The sequence below is a fragment of the Ramularia collo-cygni genome (assembly GCF_900074925.1).
Source record: "Ramularia collo-cygni strain URUG2 genome assembly, contig: RCC_scaffold25, whole genome shotgun sequence".
In the NCBI taxonomy this organism is placed as follows: domain Eukaryota; kingdom Fungi; phylum Ascomycota; class Dothideomycetes; order Mycosphaerellales; family Mycosphaerellaceae; genus Ramularia; species Ramularia collo-cygni.
The window spans coordinates 204850-224961 of NW_019716279.1; the positions used below are offsets into that span (position 1 = coordinate 204850).

The 20112-nt window shown below is 54.2% G+C and overlaps 6 protein-coding genes; 4 read left to right on the forward strand and 2 right to left on the reverse strand.

The window, feature by feature from the left end:
* Window positions 1-374: 374 nt before the first annotated feature.
* Window positions 375-4220, forward strand: RCC_10900 (uncharacterized protein; the record flags this gene model as incomplete). XM_023776126.1 has 3 exons in its annotated part: window positions 375-3753; window positions 3818-3829; window positions 4012-4220. The coding sequence occupies 3 exons, from the start codon at window positions 375-377 to the stop codon at window positions 4218-4220; spliced, it is 3600 nt and encodes a 1199-aa protein (XP_023631894.1).
* Window positions 4221-5727: 1507 nt separating this feature from the next.
* Window positions 5728-8967, forward strand: RCC_10901 (uncharacterized protein; the record flags this gene model as incomplete). Its single annotated transcript, XM_023776127.1, has 1 exon — window positions 5728-8967. The coding sequence occupies one exon, from the start codon at window positions 5728-5730 to the stop codon at window positions 8965-8967; it is 3240 nt and encodes a 1079-aa protein (XP_023631895.1).
* A 1976-nt stretch (window positions 8968-10943) lies between these two features.
* Window positions 10944-11714, forward strand: RCC_10902 (uncharacterized protein; the record flags this gene model as incomplete). The annotated part of the gene is made up of 1 exon (XM_023776128.1): window positions 10944-11714. The coding sequence occupies one exon, from the start codon at window positions 10944-10946 to the stop codon at window positions 11712-11714; it is 771 nt and encodes a 256-aa protein (XP_023631896.1).
* A 1154-nt stretch (window positions 11715-12868) lies between these two features.
* Window positions 12869-13554, reverse strand: RCC_10903 (related to sedlin; the record flags this gene model as incomplete). XM_023776129.1 has 3 exons in its annotated part: window positions 12869-12982; window positions 13081-13253; window positions 13383-13554. The coding sequence occupies 3 exons, from the start codon at window positions 13552-13554 to the stop codon at window positions 12869-12871; spliced, it is 459 nt and encodes a 152-aa protein (XP_023631897.1).
* A 170-nt stretch (window positions 13555-13724) lies between these two features.
* RCC_10904 (related to ribosomal protein YmL31 precursor) lies at window positions 13725-14359 on the forward strand (the record flags this gene model as incomplete). XM_023776130.1 has 2 exons in its annotated part: window positions 13725-13774; window positions 13837-14359. The coding sequence occupies 2 exons, from the start codon at window positions 13725-13727 to the stop codon at window positions 14357-14359; spliced, it is 573 nt and encodes a 190-aa protein (XP_023631898.1).
* A 302-nt stretch (window positions 14360-14661) lies between these two features.
* On the reverse strand, window positions 14662-20103 carry RCC_10905 (uncharacterized protein; the record flags this gene model as incomplete). Its single annotated transcript, XM_023776131.1, has 1 exon — window positions 14662-20103. The coding sequence occupies one exon, from the start codon at window positions 20101-20103 to the stop codon at window positions 14662-14664; it is 5442 nt and encodes a 1813-aa protein (XP_023631899.1).
* Between the last annotated feature and the right edge of the window lie 9 nt (window positions 20104-20112).

The window sequence follows — 20112 nt, forward strand, 5'->3', positions numbered from 1 at the left end:
CAAAACAGGCTAACGAGCCGACCGCCAGAATTAGGTAACGGTAAGCCAACATTCGGGGATTTCTTCAAGAACATCACATCACGACATCACGTCGCTCGCATCTCATCGACAATTCCTTCTCCACAGCCATTCGAGCGTGTGAGACTGCTGTAAAGGCTGCGCGCACGCAGTCGTTACGCGAAACCCGTCTTGTCGCGAGATCGCCCTGACCAGTTCCCACCCACGTCCCACGCGCCAGCACAGTGTCAAGTGTACCCGCTGCTGGAGAAGCGCGCGGAGGGTGCGGACTGAGGGCGAGAGACGGCGCGTGTCAACATGACTTTAGGCTGTAACGCCGACATCGTGTTCCCCAGACCTTGCGCTGCTTGACGACAATGTCTTCGCAGCGACCCGCCTTCTACTTCGGTGGTCCGGCGCCAAACCAACAACCACCACCACCGCAGAATCATGCTCCGGCACCACCTCTCACCAACGGTACACCTGTAGTACCCAATCAGCCACAACAAATGGCTTTTCAACAAAATGCAGGCCTGCCCGGCGTTGATCTCTCGGCTCTCAATATCAACATTTCTGCCGCAGAGCTAATGACAATTGCGCGTTTGTTACAGAGCGGGCAGCTCACCCTACCACCGCCAGGTCCAGGTGCATATTCGATCCCCGCCGTTGGCCCTCCTCCTGCCCCCGTTCCCGCATCAGCAGTGACCCCCCAAGCCTCCGCGCCGTTGAATGGTGGAGATGTTGGTGTGAATATGGACAGGGAAGAAGGCGAGCTTGAGGATGATGAGGGAGCACAGAGTACACATGCACTGTACGGTTCCTCTGTACCGGACAGCAGTGTCCAGGCACATGTCACTCAAGTGAACAGCACTCAAGCTGCACCATCTCGACCTCACCCTGCCCAGCCTACCTCAATAATACGCAATGGTCAGTCGTCCGATGGTGGCCATGTGGCTGATCATCCTGCCAAGGTCGTTGAGAGTCGAAATGCGCCTGCTTCCGCGCCAGTCACAGATGTCGCTCCGCCGAGTATCGCTGTTAAAGCTTTCGTGTTGGAGTTGCACCGAGTTGGCTATGGGTTCGAARACCTGGCGCGTGAAGTTGGAAATACACCATCCTTAAGGAACTTGTACCAGCAGATCGGGCTTCCCCTGCCGTCACAATCGGGCGAGCCCTCGGCAAGCGCAAAACAGAGCATCGCGCCGCGTGTCGCCTTCAATGGCGCCGTGAACACTGCTGTTCCAGGCACACAGGCTAAGGCACAGCTCCCGACGCCAGGAAGACCGCAAATTGCTGTCAAGACAATTGCAAATACAACGGCAGCTGCTAAGCCGGATCGTGCTTCCTACTTGGCCAAATTGCAAGCCGCGAAGAACAAGAAGTCTGAACCAGTGTTGGAATCGCCAACGACTAATCATGTACAGAGCCCTACGACGCCCGCAGCCGTGCGGCCTCCATCACAGCACGCGTCAGCAACCACGGAAACGTTACAGCATGCAGCAGGAAAACAGTCCGCCATCCCCCAGTCTGCCGGTGCTTCTGCCTCACAAGCTCCAGCCTCGCAGGTTGTCGACTCCTCGCGTACGAACGGCGCTGCACGAACTACAAGGGTTACATTCGACACAGAACTAGTCAGACAGAGGCTGGCAAAACTCCAGGCTGAGCGAGCAGCAGCCCATAATGCCCAGAAATTGTCTAGCGATGCCAGCATGCCGGAAACTACGTCTTGGCGAGCAGAAGGCACTCTGCATCAGACTCAAAGTCAACCTCATGCGACCGTGATGCCTGCATTACCAACAGTGACACGATCGTCACCCGTCGTAGTTGATCGGGAAACGACACATCAGCTCCCGCCTCGAACCTCAGCTGCGGCATCGCCCTCCATCGCACGTGGATCTGGCTTACCGGGTCTATTCACGACCAGAACCCCTGTGCAGCAGGAGTCTTCGCCCGTTAGGCTTCCAGTCGAACTGCCTCGCACCCAGGTACCTGCGCAGGCTCAAGATGTCGCAGCTGCTGCAGCAGTGCCCACGCAGAGCCCTGCAAAATCGCCTGCACCGCTGAATCAGCTGCGGCCGCGACCTGTGAGTGGTCAACAAGCGCCATGGGGCGGCCCAAGTGCTCCCAAGCGACCCTTCGGCGAGAACGGCATGCAGCATGAGGCCTTTATCATTGAGACAAGTAGTGATGAAGATGATGGCTCAGAAATGGATACCGACGACAGCACTGGCCAGCAGTCGCCCGGGTCAGAATCGAAATCGCTCCCTGCTCGCCCTATCGGTCTACTCCCAGACTTTCCTCCCGCGAAGGTCGATCCTCAGAGGGCTGTATCAACGCCTGGAACACCATCTATCGACCTCAAGCGCAAACTCGAGGAGCTTCAGGTAGCCAAGAAGAGGCTGGAGGAGCTGAAGCGGAGGAAGGTCAATGGCAAACCTACTGCCAGTACGCAAGCGCCGTCTACGCAATCTCCTGGCGCAGCCCTGACTGCTCGATCGAGCATGTCCTTGTCAGACGCAGCCACACCGGCTGCGGAGATGGGCCAACAATCGCCATCGATTGCTCCATTCTCAAGCAAGCAGCAGGAGAAGGAGGCGCTGCGGAAACGYTTGCAAGAGCTCGAGGATAGCTTGGGACGCAAGTTGCCTGCCACATCAAACGTTCCATTACCGACTTCTGAAACAACGGCTCATTCTGCACCTGATCAATCGGAAGAACAGACGATGGTCGCCACTGACGAGGACGACGATGACGATGGTGACCTGTACGAGCCCGAAACTCTTGATTCGTTCGCCGATGAACAGTCGTCAGGGCCAAGAGTCAACGTTGAGGCCGAGGAGTCGGGCGATGAAGAAGGCGAATCGTATGAGCCTGCGGCATTTGGTGCCACTGGCGGTACGGACACGAGGCTGCAAATCAGCTCTGACAGTGGCAGAATTGGCTCACAGGCCACTACGCACAGTGTAACTTCYAACCCAGATGCAGCAAGCTCACAGCTCGCTGCTGAAATGGACGCTGCCATGGCCAATGCTGTGGGACCCAACACTGGCATGAACAATGGACAGCTTGAGAACATAAAACTTGCACAACAGGAATCGGACGCCATCGAGGTCGCTCCAGACGCCGGCAGAGGTGGGAACGGCACCGAAGACAGAGAGGTTCTGGACGATGATTCTGATGAAGACATGTACGAGCCATCGACTGCCCACGCGCCCCAACAGCCTATCGCTGGTGATCGGACACATCCAGTTGAGACAGAGCAAGACCGTGACGAGCATGATGACGACAACAATGAAGCAATGGACATCTCTTCCGACGACTCGGACTCTGACTCCAACTCGTCTGATGATCAATCTTCCGAGGACTATGAGCCCGAGGAAAACCCTGCGCAGGCATCTTCCGACCGGCCCGAATCGATGAGTGCGGCTCAAGATCATGGCGGCGATGTCGTGCCCAAGGCCGACCCGGTGCGCCCCTCCACCGAAGACGATGTGGCTCATGAGTTGCAATCCGCAGCGGATCAGCATGTGGCCGTCGTGGAAAATGCCCCGGCTTCTGGATATTACAAGCCTTATACCAGCATGCTTACTCGCTTCAAGGAATATCGATACCACCCTGACTTCATCGAAAACGTACCAGGGGGCCACAAGTCACTAACATACTCCAACAACATCGATCACGAGAAACCTATATGCCCCTTCGAGATTGGTGGGCGCTGCAACGATAAAGATTGCCAGTTCCAGCATTTCAAGACGAGTGAGTGTTGTTGAGAATGCCCTCTCTTATGAAAATCATCCACTGATACTGACGACTGTTCTAGTGGCACTCTCCGGTACGTAACTCAACAACACAAGAAACGTCGACGTAAGAATGCACGTCCGATGCTGGAGTTTCTTTCTTTGGCTCGCAATCATCACGGCGGCCTGCATTTTCTTTGCTCTGACTCCATCTCCATACRCGCTGCACCCAGTCCAGTCCTGTTGTGCGATACTAACTTGGGATCGTTGATTCCAGATAACGATTTGTTGCGAGAAATTGGAACGCGAAAGATCCCTGCGAAGGGCGCAGAAGAAGAAAAGGCCTGGCGTGATGGTCTGACGGCCGTGGTAAAAGAACTGCGCAGCACAAATCGCGGCAAAGATGTCGCAGTCATTGCGCAGCGAATCGCAGAATACCGTCGTGATTTCATTGGTGATCCCACCAAGACGCTGATGCTCGATTGAGCATGCCAGAATCAGCGTCGGCACCTGGCGTCATCAGTCCCCCTCGAAGGATTTGCGTCCTCAATACCACCACCAACTTTGCACCTTCTCCTATAACGATGAGTCTTCCGTTCACGTGTCTTCACCTATGATCGTTCAGAAAAATGAAAGAGCAGACAGAGCAAGATGGCAGCGATTTAATTAGGCTGGATGGATAAGCCCCGATAGCGCGAGCGGAGTCTCCATCGTCGGATGAAGGAGAAAGTCAGTGTTGCGGACGATGTGTCTCGAGCGTTCTCCAGGCCAGGCAGAGCTTCGAGCTGCAACGCACCGTCTCGACAGGACCGCCCAGTGCAGAGTTTGCAGATTTTGTGCGAGGATGCTGCACAAAGCACAACGCCGCCAGGTGATGTTGCGGCCGGCGTGACAAACACATCTGCTTCAGGTGGCAACTTGAAGTTATAAAGATGTGCGCAGCTCAGCACTGTAGATAGGTTGTATAAATACCCGTTTCCTCATGCAATTCCTATTTGCCTCACTTCGCACTTCGTCTCGGTATGGAGGTATTTTATACTCATTCACACGCTTCAAGACTCTTCGTGCGAATCGTCTCGCCAGCAGCATCGACCACACATCACAAATACATATACGACATTCGCTCTCACCCGTCTGCACACGAGGCCTCCGAGCTTTCCCTGCAGGCCTATAGCAAGGTTCGCAGATCACCTCACTCTACGGATCACGCTACCGGAATTCAATGCCTAAACTTTCCCCACTCCAAAGCCTATTTACTTAAAAGAACAATACCTGAGGTGACTCGATCCACTACAAGCAGACCAGAACATCACCGAGCAACTTTTTCCCACCGTCACTTCGCCGCTCGGTCTTCTGCTACGTAACCGCGTTGCTCATGCTCTTCTGCGAATCGTACTCCTACAAGGTGGTCTCTTTGGCGCATAGCTCGGTATCTGGAATCCCGACTTCACTGCTGCCACAATAAGCTACATAACGGGCAGGCTTCGCTGCGAGCTTCGACTTCATCACAGAGCCATTCGCTTGCAGTCACCAGACGGAGCGTTCACGAGGCATCAGCCATCTTCTGCTACGAGCACGTCCCCACGCTAGCCAGCATAAGTGCCTACACGCAGCCGGATCTCCATCTCTTCTACCACAATCAACAACTTCACAAGAATTTGGTCCGGCAGCTACAGCAACAAGCTTTCATTGCCCATTGATTGCACTTCTACCACAAGCAGCATCCCACGAGAGCCAGCATAAGTACTCAGCTGGACGTGTTCTCTTCTCATCACCAAAAACAACTTTGCAGGCTTCAACTTCACAGCAAGACATTCCTCGCTTGTGGTCACAGGAAGCAACCTCCACGGTATTTCTTTCCGCTTAGCGCTGGAAGTACGGCCCCGCGACAGCCAGCATAGTACTAGGCTGATTGGCCCTCCCTGCTCCCTCAAWCACCAGACATCTTTGACCACTCCGACTATTGTGCCTGAAGTTCCACTGCGGACGCGACATGGCTTCATCGGAGCCAGCTTTTCACCCGGACGATTATGTTCGTGATCGCCCAGAAGCTCGTAACAGCAGGCCAGACTATCTTGCACTGGCCGTCGGGAACACGCAGCAAGTAGAAGATGAAATTGAGATAGCTGCGGAACCCGTGAAATCGGTTACGAAAGTCGCATCAAAGAAGCGCAAAGCTGAGACGACTGCTAAGGATAAGCCGAGAAAGAGTGCCAGAGGCGCAGCAAAATCTTCTGCTCCTGTGAAAGTCCCTAACGCCACTACCAACAAACGCAAATCGCCAGCCAAGGGTGCCAAGGTCATAACCAAGAGGCTCAGCAGGGCGAAGCTGGCGCCGAATGGCCTCGACAGCGACGACGATCTGAGCACAGAGCTCGACACCGATGCCGATGAATTGAGGGAGCTGGAGGATTATCACATCAAGGAGCGCCAATCCATATCCCAGATTAGCCAGAGAACGACTTCTAACATGCCTGCCTCTAAACAACCAGCTCAGCAGACTTCTAAGCGCCTCTCAATGCCAGAAACAGGCGTGGGTGATCAAGATGAGGCCTCGTCAAAGCTGATGGTTACACTAAAGACCCCAGCGGTTTGGTTCACGAAGAAGGGAGAGCTGAAGGCTCAGTACTCCAAACGCCTAAGCGCGCCTGAGAAACTCGGAGCCCCCTTGGGCAGCCCATTATCCGCCCCGAGAAGCGCACGCACGACCCCCAAGAAATCAATGCCGGTTCCGAAGAGCATAGTCGCGACCCCAAAGAGTGCAGTCCCAACCCCAGAGAAGTCGACGGCAGCTCTGAAAACACCACGAGCCCCAGCACCTCCAAAGTCGGTCCTTACTAATGCACTACCGACTCCACCAGCAGAGAGGAACGAGGGCGACATGAATCAAGCGGCAATTGACCTTCAATCTCTGATCGATCCTGATCTTTTGAAGCTATCGCAAAAGCTTACAAACCGAGGACCCATCAACTCAAAACCAGATCCTCAGGGCTTACCCCAGGTGTGGGCCGACAGTCGCCAGGCATTGTGTGAGACCGTGCCCTATTTCAAGATGCCGCAGAGTGGATGTCATCAGAATGACGGCCACGTCTATGCCTTCCTCTTCGATGGTGCAATTCGCTGCCGGGAGTACATGGATACGGACATTATCATCTCTGGCGCTGGAGGTGGTATGGAAGCTGACAGCACTGGACAGCTCGTCCAGAGGAAGCATCACACTATGCAGGAGGCTCAGGTCAAGGCTGTAATGAACGATATTGAACACAAGAATCCCCTTGTGGTGATCTGTGGCAACAAGAGTGAGGGTGCACTTTGTAAAATGCCGTATCGCTACAGCGTGCTTGGTTGGTTCAAGCCAACGGCGGTTTGGGCTGAAAAGACGATGGGCAAGAAGAACAAAGTCTGGACTACCATCAGGTATCGCTTCGAGCGACTGGACCAGTCCCAAGTTGCATGGAACACACCAAAGGACAGCTCTATCCCCACCACCCGCAGTGAAGAGCACGAGACAGTCTTGCCACTGCTCGAACAGGAGTGCCAGTATTGCTCCGCCACACATCCCATGGTCTATCTCACTGGCTGGATGTGTCTGAGTCCAGAGTGCGATCGCTTCTGGAAGCTGCCAAGTAGCGAAGACGCACCATACGGCGAATTGCCTTTTAATCCAGCCTTCCTCCTCGCCCGCACGGAGTGGGATGTTGAGACGGAGCCGTTCAGCATCAAGCCACCAGTTCTTAGCGTTGGGACCATGGTGGGCGACAATCTGACCCAAATCAACACTCGCGGAATGTGCTGCCCGAAGTGCGGAAGATGTAATTCGCGACGTCTGTTCAAGGGTTGGAAATGCGAGAATCCAGCCTGTGCTTTTGAGAACTTTCCCAAGCACATTCCGGTTCAGATTCCACTGCTGCATCAACCATGGGAGAGTACAGGCGAAGGGCCTTCATTGGCTCGTAACAAGCACGACCGCAGTCAAGGCGTTGAAATGTCTGTGGAATTCAAGCATGGTTTCAAGGTATACAGATATACTGTGCCAGGAGTGAAGGGAGCTTTGATACATCTGGTCTCGAACACGACCATTAACAGACTGCCAGGTGGCGCAGATGAGATGTTCGACGCAATGCAGCGCGAGGATTTACATCTTGAGAGACGCCGTTTTGGAGCCGAGAAGATGTCCGGGGGWAAGACACAAGACTCGCAGCAAACACAGCCTCCGAGTCGTTCGGCACGAGTCGATCTTGCAACGAGCAGCGGCAAGCGTTCAAAAGCTCCCACATCACAGCCAGAGCCACAGCCAGAGCCAGAGCAAGAAGCCAGCAAGCAGGACGTCGTTGAAGATGGTGACTTCATGACCGCTTTCTCGATGAACTACGGCATGCCATACAAGTTCGTCGCCAGTGGTGCGAGCCTACCCTTCCAAGGCTCTCCTTGGCCTGTTCGTGCTGCACGAGCAGATCTCAACTGGGCATCACAGACATTTCTGGACCCGGATGGCCACGAAGATCTGAACGAGGAGTTGATCTTTGCGTACATGGAAGGCCAGAAGCTAGAGTATCACGACGATGGAGAGGAAGGACTCGGACCTCGGATTGCCACACTATCCCTCGGCGGCAAAGCGAAGATGCACCTGCGCATGAAGATGAAGCACTACACGGGTTGCTCCAAGACTGGTTTGTTTGTCAAGGAACGCCCAGTGCCCGGTAGCATCGGAGGAAAGGTTGATGGTGTGGAACTGTCCAGCCAGGAGACATACGAGAAGCGTTTGGCTGCATGGGATGAACTTCAGCAACTTGGCGACGACAGGAAAGCCTACAACAAGCGAGTGAAGGAGATCCCGGTGGAATTGGGGCTTTTTGAGAAGCGCATGAAAAAGGCCGACGATCTGGTTGTGGTCACTCTTAACCACGGCGACATTGTCTTGATGGAGGGGTATGAGATTCAGCAGTACCTGGAGCACAAGGTAGTTCCCGAGCAATGCCTGCGAYTCGCACTCACTTGCCGCACAATCCTGCCCGACCATCTGGAGCCGGAGGAGCGTCCTTCGTACGGAGCGGAATTGGACGAAGAAGGGATGAGCGCACTCCGACGAATGATGAGTGCAAGGGCCGGCGAAAATACGACGGTCGTGGACGACGAAGCGACAGTGGTGAACGGAGAAGCGACGGTCGTGGACGAAGAGGCGACAGTCGTGAACGCAGGTGGCGACCAGGCTCTGGRGCTGAAGGAGAATTAGTCAGATGTCTCGGTGTCACAGAAAGGTGGTCAGACGCCACCAGGGCGACGCGGACAGATATCACGATTTACGAATATTCTATAAATTGAGCGAGACTCTTGGTATCAGGCTGCGAGATCATCTGGTCGAAGGGACGGCTGAGATCTTGGAAGTTGGAAGGGCTCCCACCATGTCGTCAATAGTTGTGTGGAATCATCACACCATCTCTCGTTTGCCCCTCTCGTATCAGTGTGTCGATCAAGGCATTGTCTCTCAAGTTTGGTTGAACCTGACTTACATCGCCCTTTGTGCCTTGCGGACCACGCGGAGGGTGAGGCATTACTTTACGGTTTTGGATGTTGCGTGTTGCGTGTTGCCGCCCGAGACAAAAATGGCGAGGGAGTACGGTTTTAGGTATGCGTGTTCAAAGCGCTCTTGGCGTGGGGACGAACCTTAGGTACCTGGTAAAGTTTATAGGGCTTTCCAACGTTGTGATGGGGCGTAAGCGTGATGACATACGAAGAGCGATGTGAGAGAGACGAGACGGGAGAGCTGGCGGCTGGGCTGGTCGATTCAAGTGAACGCCGGCTGTTGGCCTCTCCGGCTTTGTACAGTCCCGCAGCCGGGTGGTCCGTATCACTTGGTGGTTGCACACATTGTAGGCAAGTCACCTTAGGTAGTTCACAAAGAGATAGACTCCAACCCAATCGTCCGGCCAGTCCAAACAAAGAACAGTGCATCGGGCTTTTTGGAAAGAAGGTTTGACTAGCGCTGGCCCACCCCACTTCCAACCAGCATCGCAACCTCGCGCTCGTGCCATGCTCCAAGTCCATTCAATCCACGTTCCATGTTCTCGCTCCAGCTTTCGCACAAAGCGCGGAAAAAGCAGCTGACGCCAGGGTCTCCACCCACACTTCACCGCTAGGTATGAGACGCCACCTTCGGGAGCAGGTGTAGCTTCGCATGATCGCCTGCATAATTCCAACCACGTCTTGCCCATTCCTTTGATGCGATTGCTGGCCGGCATGCACGACTACTGCACGCCTCCTGCGGGCCACCAGAGACAGGCAGGCGGCGTCTGCATCGGGTCAAGGTGAATGAATCATCACGAACGACTGCCAGGTACCCTCATGTCATGACGATGATCATCACGCTGAATGGCTGTGGCTACGGTATGCTCGGGAGCGAGGGCGCGGGCGTGGGGGGCGCTCTGACTCTGAGTTTTGCCATGGTCGCCCATCCGTCCCGTCTTCCCACACGGCGATGGGTCCTTTTAGTGAGCAGGGCAAGTGAGACAGCTGCCTGTCATGCTGCGCCTACCAACCGCTTGACCTTCTGTCTAATATAAGGTAAGTGTCTGCCGCGAGGTGAGGCAGGCACCCGCAAAGAGTCATCGCCGGTTTCCATCGCAGCTGAAGAGTATATCTGCCCCGGTGCGACTCGAGAGAGAAAAAGAGCCCTCTCCGCCGCAGCCGTCCGCTCGCTTGCATGAACAATCTGACCCATGCAGAAATCACCCGCTCGCCCCACTACACAATTTCGAAGCTTCTCACAACGGGCGGTCCTCAACATCCTCTCATAATAACAACAACACAGAACGGCGGCGATCTGGGCACGTCGGTGGCGACGTGTACTGGTGTCGTTGCTCGCTGCACTGCCTCCGCGCGTGAAAAGCGGCAGTACATATTGCAGCATCATCACACCGTATCGCGGACAGAGTCGGTGTATCGCTCCAATTAGTTCTACCCCACGTTGGAGGTACGCTCGCGTCCACCCAACCGCCAGCCGCGTCTCTTGAAACCTACTTTTACGCCTCGACATAACTACTTATGTCGTCTCCACCCGCTGCGCCCCAGATTCCTGGACGAAGTGCTACCTGCACAACAATACCCACGATTCCTAAAGTCGATCTTGAACGAAGTTCATCTTGGCCACCAGCACCCACCATTAGTGCTCCTGTCGAAGACATTGTGCTACAGAACTCGGCGAAATCGACCATGCCCGCCACTGCGCCCATCAGGATTGGCAAGGTCACCGACGATGATTCATACTTTGAGGAAGAGCTCAACAAGGCTCCTGAAGACCACTTCCTATCTCCCATCCAGATGCACGAGTACGAAGACTGGGATTCCGACAGCGACGGCGGCGAGGAAGTAGAATGGGATGCCGGTATCACCGACTTCGCTCTGTTCAACAACGATAGACGCCGCGCACAGGAGCGACAAGAAAACGTCCCCGATCGATGGAATCATCTCCTCGCGAGCCAAGCTTCTGCTCTGCAGCGCGCGACTCAGCGCAGCCGTAGCGACTCGGATCCATCTCTGGAAGAGATGCCGCAGCTCACACCCGACAACAGCCCAAGCCTTAGGGACGCGTTCGACATGGACTCTCACTTCAAAACATTTGGTCACAAGCCACAATCAGCACCGAGACCCAACTTCCTGGACTTCCGGCCCACGCGGACAACAAAATACGAAATGGATGACGCAAGCGATGACTCTGATTTTGACGATTCAGAAGACGAGGACGACGCAGATCTCCCACTGTCGGTCATCATGCAACGCGCAAAGGAGAGACAACATGCGGCACGAATGCAGGAGCGACCCGGTCTGCGTTTCAGCCGTACCCTATCGGGCAAACAACATGTCTGGAGACGACCCAGTCATGAAATTTATCCCCTCAATGAAGACGTCGCCGGCGAGCGGAAAGCCGAGCACGACTACTATCACCACGACGAGACCACCACTGAGCACAGCGGACCACGGTGAACAGAATACTTGCTGCAGTTCTGACACGAAGGCTGCACTATGAAAATTGCACCGCGATGGGATGCACTGCTGTCCGTGGGGCATGCATGCATGAGATCGACGGCTAACGGCGATACTGCCGGCGATGACGATGACGGAATGCTCGCCGAGAACAATGTAACAATTACTCTACATGCCATCCATGGTATTGGGAAAGGGACACGGTGGCGTTCTGGAATCTTTCGGATTTTTTTGCTTGATTCGCGAATGGTATACGGATGCATGCAAGTTGTCATGGAGTGCGGTGTCTGGGACGGATTTCATCATGGCGCGCTGCTTTTTTTTTTGGCTGTTTACGGGGAACGTTGATGCATGTACGAAGCTTGGAAGTAAAGAATGGGTACGACATGGGATGCGGCGTGGGAATCGCGGTTTGGGCGTTTAATCTTTGACGATCGTACGTACTGCTACGACAGGATGCAACATGAAGAACCACAAGACGTTCGGAAATTCTGCCATGACTTCGATGATCGAGTTGCGTTCCGAATTCGTCCGCTGCTATGCAGGAAGCAGCGGTACTTGCAATTGTCCTTGTAGATCCAATTGCACATGTAGCAGAATTGATTGGATCACGGAGCCTGCACCGAACGTCACTTTGCGTGAGTTTGTCCTGTTTGAGCGGTCTGCGACGTGTGTGCCTCCTAGCGCGACATGAAATCCATCTGCACGCCGACATTTGCCGTTTCGAATTAACAATTCATCATAGTTGCGGTCTGCAGCTTTTCCAAAAAGGTGCCACGCGARTGAGCTTGGTTGGAGCTCTCTGCACAACGGTTGCTGCATGCACACCCCCGCTTCTTCAAGCAGGAGGGCTGGAAGTTGGTCGGCAGAGGGGTGGTTGCTTCGCTTGGCTGCATGTCGAAAGGTGAGGAGTCCGGTCCTCGTCTCTGGGCCGACATACGTATTCCGTGGGTTGACTGACACCCTGCACGTGCAGAGACATGGCGGATTCGCGAATGATGCACAATGTGGTGCGTGCGGCTGGTTGGACCAGGTCTGCTGATCTTTCGATCAAACGGGCACTTGGCACTTGCACGTGCGTTGATGGTCTGGAGCGCTTTGTCTGTGGCTGGCAGGGTGGGAAGTAGGTAGATTTGGGTTTTTTGGAATGATCTTCAGAGATACTTCTTCGCTGCCGTGCTCACGCGACTCCGGAAGATGGGACTCGTGACGGGCTGGTCGGTGGCGTAGAAGGGATTCATAATGCATTTCATCCATGCTTCGTAGACCTGTTCATGCCAAGATGGAGAATGTCAGCATCAAGCCTTTGCAGGCACCGGACGTGGGATTGCTGACGGCGGTCAGGAGCGTGCATTGGGTGACGTACCTCTAGCATGAACTGTCTTACGGCTTCCTCGGTCTGCTGGCTGGTTGGATTGTTGGCGATGAGGGTGCTTTGTCTCGCGGTTGCCGGGCGTGAAGGAGGCGAGGTCTGGAAACTCGAGTATGCTGTTGCCGCGGGATCCGGGTTCATGAGAAGCATGAACTTGACGTTGCCACCTGTGATGAATGTGTGGATGTGGTTGTTCTGGAACGAGTCGATTTTCTTTAGGTATCTGCAGTGGTATGAGTATGGAACGATGTGATGAAATGATGCGACGGGGGAAGGCGTTTACAGTTCCTTCGTACTCCACTGCGCGTCCTCGACTACATCCAAAGCGGAATGTACGATGAATTGGTTCATATGTTTGGCTTCTTCTCGAAACCGGGCCACGCCATCGCCGCCAATCTTTGAGGTGCCAAAGTCGATTTCAAATATTGGATTGTCCCGACTTCCGATGATTGAGAAGTAGTAAGACATGTTGTTGTGGTGATGGAAATAATCAGTCGGTGATGACTGTCACATTCATTCATCCCAAGCTTCAACCTCAGGCTCCCTAAAATCTTGGCTTGCCCGCGGACTTCCATCGACTCCACCTCCATCTGTCAAGCGCATTGAACATTGAGCATCTCTCCACATCCACCGGCATCATGTTTGGCGCTTTCAAACCCAGCGCACCTCTATCAGGTGGTCTATTATGGTACATTCCATCTCTCAAACCCATCTCAATCTCAATCACATCCCTCTAACAGACTTTCCCAGGAAAACACCCTGGCGCCTCTCACCACACCAAAAGCTCCGCCACCGCCGTCGTCTTCGCCGAGTAGACAACGTAGTCACAGTCCTCGACACAGCCCTGCAACGCGCAAAAGCCACCTCAGACCTCCAATCCACCCAACCCCCGCCCTCGGAAACCCCAGACCCAGACACAAGTTCCATCCCCGGGAATGCCACGGCCTCTGAACTCCGCACCACAGCAGAGGGTCAACGGCTCCTCAACTCGTTCAAACCTGCCGTCATAGCGCTCGAAACTCGTAGACATGGTCGCGGACCACGACAGGGAGAGTTTTTGCCCAATGGGAAGTTATTGAGAGATGCTGCGGCGGAGGCCGGGACGATGAAATTGCTGGTGAGGTGGAAGTCGGATATGCCGACTGAGCAGGAGATGTTGCCCAAGGACAAGTACAGTATCTTTGACAAGAAGGTGCGAGGGTATAGGAAGAGTGTGCATAAGTTGCCCAAGTGGACAAGGGTTAGTCAGAGGTTGAACCCACCTGGTTTTTAGATGGGTTGGAAACCTGTGGGATGCATGGAGCATGGTGTTTGAGGAGTTTGTAGGACGGGATGGCATAAGTCCGTGGAGACAGGGCACTTTGCCTTTGTATATTTTATCACACTAGAGGTGCAACCTCTCGAGCACGCAAAAGACACAGATGAATATCATGAGCGTTCATGAACTGCTGCACGTCGTACATTTCTATCCTATGCAATCTCAGGAAAAATAATGTTCTCATCAATGTACAGCCCACATCAGGACTCCAGCGCCGTCGCTAAAACGTAGAATCATCACGTCGAGTATTCAACATACTACAACCTGTCCTTCCGGACGACACTCCGACTGCCCGCCGGTGGCTTTCCCTCACCAAAATTATGCAGCCTCTCACCAACCAGATAAACCTCATCCCTCACACTAGCCCTCCACTTGCTCAGCACTCTCCCCACCTCTGCGAAACCCGCGACCAAAGACGCAAGTCCCGCAGCAGCAGGATACGAGTACCTGTAAATCAGTGTCTGGGCTGCTTCGTCCAGGTTGAACACAAGCGTTGTTGCTGGGAATAGACTGTTGATGATGCTTCCAGCCGCCATCACAATCGTTGCCATTCCCAGCGGCGAAAGTAAGACGACCATCGCGATCAATGAAGCTGGCAGGACAAAGTAACGTGTGGCCAAACGAGCATTTGGGTTGAGATACCCATTCGCTGTGATGAGTCGAAAAGCTTGAGAGGCGCGGGAAGTTGGAGTTGAGAGGATCAAGCGGACCGCGATGCGGACGTATAAAAGTCCCAAAGCGTAGTCTGCGAGGATGTGGATACTGTGGTCTGCCAGAGAAGGGAGCTTTTCCGGTTGCAGACCATCTTGGGTGAAGTTTGTGTTGGCCGTCAGATTTGCGGCGTACTCTGCAAAGCTCTTTGCGAGAGAGGCCCCCTGCAACGGGTCGGCGTCGTGGGACAGACCGGCGTAACCGACAGTGACATTGCCAACCGTGACATTCCCCGATGCACCCACAGCCTGGTTGCTCGCAATCAGGGAACCGAAATTTGAAACCAGATAGGTGTGTAGCGGGAGGATGAGGTAGAATTGTAGGAATACTGCAAAGAGCAGCGGAAGGACGACACCAAGGAAGCCGTACACATAGAAGCATTTCGATGCTTGGATTGTGTAGCGAGTCGATACACTCGCCCATGCCTTCAGATCGACAGTCTGCACCTTTTCGCGTACGTAGCGTACGCCAGTCGCACCCTTGAAGACGGAGAACGCAACTGCGGCAAGAATGTACGCGCCAAGAGAATATGCGTAGATATCATTGACCTTGACCTCGGCCGGTAGCAGGGATGTGAAAATCTTACGCCCGAAGACCAGCGGAACCAACGTCACAAGGAGCCCGGTGAAGGCGGAGAATAGCCACAAGCAGACCGTAAAGAGGGTGACCCGCAGGCGGAAGTAGGGCGGAACGTATATCTTGGCGAAGTGTTCGTTCTTCTTGCCATCTTTATCGGTGATGAACACGTCTTTCTCGTCGGCGTGGAGGAATGCCTCACCGGGCTTGGGTGGCCGGTATTGGTCGTTGCAAGGTGTGAGCACGTACTTGCCGTCGCGCTTGAAGTAGACCTCGGGCAGCTCTCCATTCTCTGTATTCAGTCTCTCTGGAGGGGCAACCCCTTCAGTAACATCTGCCTTTTTCAAAAGTGCAAAACTGGTCCAGGTCTTCCGAACATGCCTTCCTTCTTCGTCCTTCCTTCGATCGTCAAAGAGGAAATGCGACAAACGCAACACCCTTGCGCATCGTCTCAGCCACCACGCGTACATGGTACTCACAACGTTCGCAGGTTTGAATAGCTTGATCAGCAAAGGAGCGAGAAAGTTGTAAAGGAGCATATCCAATGGGAACTCTAGGACAGGCTCAGTCGAGAGCCACTGGATGGGAAACAGGCCCTTGAAAATTCGTCCAATGGACCAGATGACGCCGCCGAGACACATTATGACCAGGGCTCCGTAAACCAGAGCGCTGAACGCGATCTTACGCAACTGCGTCGTGACGTTTCGCTCTAGCACGTCTCTTAMAGGATGGAATGTCGGGTCGTCTGGATCACGAATGAACCACAAAACACCTTTGCGCAGAATCTTGCGGCACATGCCAACAAACAGCGCAAAGTGGAACATGTAGCAGGTTCCGACAAACCAGTGCACGAAGCAAAATGTCCATGGTGCGCGAACAGCAAAAGCCCAGCGGGTGGCGACGGATCCATTCTGGAAGAGGGGAAGGAATGCGAAGTCCAGGAGCAGGCCGCAGTAGAGGGGGAATGCCAACATCTCAATGCTTATGATGAGGATGACTTTGAGGACACCGCCGGCCTGGCGAAGAGTGTCGCGGACTATCTTCTCGGTCCTCTGACCGGAAGGAGAACTGGTAATGGGAGTGTCGAGTGCAACGTAAATTGCTGCGATGACTGCGAGGGAAAGATAGCCTGTCATCACGGCGAGGCCGCGATCTGATGTACCCCAATACACAAGCGCTGGGTCCATGTATACCGTCGCAGATTTGAAGGTCAACGCTCCAGTCTTCAGCTCACTGAGAGCGGCGGAAAGAGGCCGGATGTATTGCCCAATAGCTGTGACACCAGCTAATACCTTTGTCAGAACCTCGGGAACCTGTTTGACCATGTTGCAYGAGCTTTCCCACATCGTGGAGACCGATCCTGAGGATAGAGCTTCGGCAACATTGGTAATACCGTGACCTGTGTAATTCAGCATCGAGTTGACTAGCGACTCAATGTTCTTCAACGAAGCATGCGAGTGGACAGAGCCACGAAGGAAGATCCAATTCCAATTCTGCTGGAAGCCTTCTGCTTGAGCACCAGTAGCGACGAAAAGATGAATGAGCCTCTTAGCAGCTTGATCAGCTGTCTTGTCGCCGAGCTTTGCAAGATGGACAGAGACATCGTAAGATCCCACTCCTGGCGCCCATTTACCGAGCCATGACATGGTGATGGAATTGCCTCTTGCAGCGAAATACAAAAGCCAGCCAGCCACGGCCAGACCAAGATCAATGATAATGTCTGCAAGCGACGAGGCAAACTTCAAGGGCGTCTTGATAAGGAGCGTCACTGGCGCGCTGATGAATGAAAGTATGAGCTTTCCCCAAACGTATGGAAGTCCGATGGCTGCAGCCACAGTGCCGATGACCAGGACCGCGCAGAAGCAAGATGTCTGAAAGAGCCCAATTAGCGGACCTTGGAATCCGATCAACTCGAAAATACCCTCAAGGTCTTCAGCATCTTCGATCGCTTCTGCATCTAGTCCGGCTTGCTGTGCTGCGACGACGACCTCCGGATCATTGTGCTGTTGGGCTTGGGCACCATTCTCAGGTATCACATCGGCGCCGGGGATAACACCCTGATTGGGAACAAATGCAGCTTCTGGAACGTGCTCATCTTCGCCAACACGCTCCTCAGCTGGTGCGATTGCGGGCTCAGCGGCTCCGGTAGGCTGGATGTCGCCCCAAAAGTAGTCAGCTAAACGTTGAATTGCAGTGAGTGGAGGCCCATCCCGTACTGGAGGCTCCGTCGCTCCTGGTATGCTGCCATCGTTAGGGGCTGTCTGTCCATCAGGTCCCGTGCCGGCTTGTCGGAGATGCTCCAAATCTTCAACCTCGTCCAGGCCAAATTCTTCGCGGAAGACGCTTGCGACTCGCTCTCGAAGACTCTCTTCCTCCGGAGCTTCGTCCCCAGAGCCCGGCGCTGGACCGTCAGGGTGGAAGGGGTTGTTTGCATGTGGTGCTTGCTCCGTATGCGCGTCTGCTGCGTGAGGGGGCAGTGCGGATGTTGACAAAAGACCAGCATCGTGGGAATCACTACTTTCAAGCCTGCGTACGAGGTCACTGTTCGTGATCACTCCATCGTTCGTACCCTCCTCCGGCTCCGGAACAATGGGTCTGCCTTTAGCTTTGCCAGTACGCCTGATGTTGGTTTTGGCATCTTGACCGGCATTCGTGATGGGCATTTCGTCGTTATTCTCCTGGAAAATGTCGACATGATCAGGGGCAGGCACGGCCGTTGTGRGTTGGTCCAACTGCTGCCAACTGCCCTCAGATCCCGGCGAGAACATTGACCCAGAGTCAGAGTCCATGTTCACAACACTCGCCATGCTTCCATCGCTCGCATCAAAACCAAGATCATTGTCACCAGCAACGGCTCGAGATCGATTGACGTCCGCATTGGCGGCAAGCTCGTTTTCGGACTCCGCCAATCCTCTTTGAACTTCTGTTGCAAGAAACGAGACGTCTCGTCCAGGCATTTGGGGCCGAAACGTAGTCTCCGGTGACTCTGCAGCCTCGGTAGGATCGGACCCACCGTGGCGGCCAAGCTCCGCCATGCTGGGCCTTTTGTCGTTCATCTTTTCGAGCGTTCCAACTAGGATGTCCTCCCAATCCTGTCGCTCGTCTTCCGAAAAGGTCGCCAGTTTCTGATAGACGTTCTCGACCAGTTCCGTAATGCTGACCCCAGTCCTCTCGGCGATACGCATTTGCCTCAACACATCGTGTGCCACTGTCCCAAATTGCTCCATATTATCCTCACGGTCCGGGTGTCGCAGCAGAGCCGTCGCTTCGTCAAGTCGTAAATTAAGCTGATCCCAGCCGATGAATTCCTCCCCTGCGATGCTGCTATCATCATCATCTTCGTCTCCGTGCGTGCCAGCATGCTGAGCCTCATCCTGCAATGTCACGAGACGAGCTCGCGCCTGATTCAAAAGCTCAACTTGCCGTCTGAGTCTCTCTGTTTCCCGCTCCATCTGTTCCAAGTTGCGTTGCTCGTTGTTCAGCATGTCCAGATGCACTAATGGTTGTTGCTGGACAACCCACTCTCGGATCAGGAATACAAGTATGAACCCCACAATCACAACGCAGGTGATCAACTGGCCCTCGAAGACATCCAGAATAACACGATTGTAACGTGGGTTAGGGGTGAGGTGGGCTAGGTAGGTCCAGGAGGAGAGGATTGAAGTATCTTGGCCGTATGTGATTGGGTTGGGTGAAAATGTCACATTCGATACCATAGTCGCATTCTCGTGGGCAGATGATAGGGATTCGGCAATCTTGCCCATGGTTCCGTTTGTATCCGCTCMATCAGCCGGTGTGCTCATGCGAGACTCCCATAGATTTTCAAAAGCCGCGTAGAGCGAGTCGGAGACGGATGTGGTTGTGTTTGAGCTTTGCGCTGCCTGTGACGCTGCCTGCTGAGCGTAGAAACTCCTCAAGAACGGCTCTCTCGCCCAACCCGCATCGGCGAAGTAGAACATCCACCGCCAACCCCATCTAACCAGCCAGGGCAACACGAGCAACCAGATGAGTCCAACCATAGCTGCCCTACAGGATCTCACAGCCAAAGTCGCAGTATGCATGCATGCTCTCTTCGCAAACACGGACCATGGGAGAGTCTGAGGCATATTTGCATCGTAGAGCTTGGTGAAGCGAAAGGCAGTCTTGCACAACTCGCAGTGCTTCTTGTGGGAGTGGGAAAGCCATTCCATGAGACACTCCTGATGCACGAACTTGATGCTTCCGTTGCACTTGCAGGGATAAAAGAGTGGCTCATCCGGCGTCCCTTCACTCCGACAGATCCGGCATGTCTCCCCTCCGCCTTCGCTGCCATACTTTGACGATGCCGTGTCTTGCCGCTGCGGAGGTGCGAATGCCGGATCATTCATGACATCCGGCGAGTCGGGATTCAGAGCTTCAATTGGGTCGTCCATGTTCGTCGA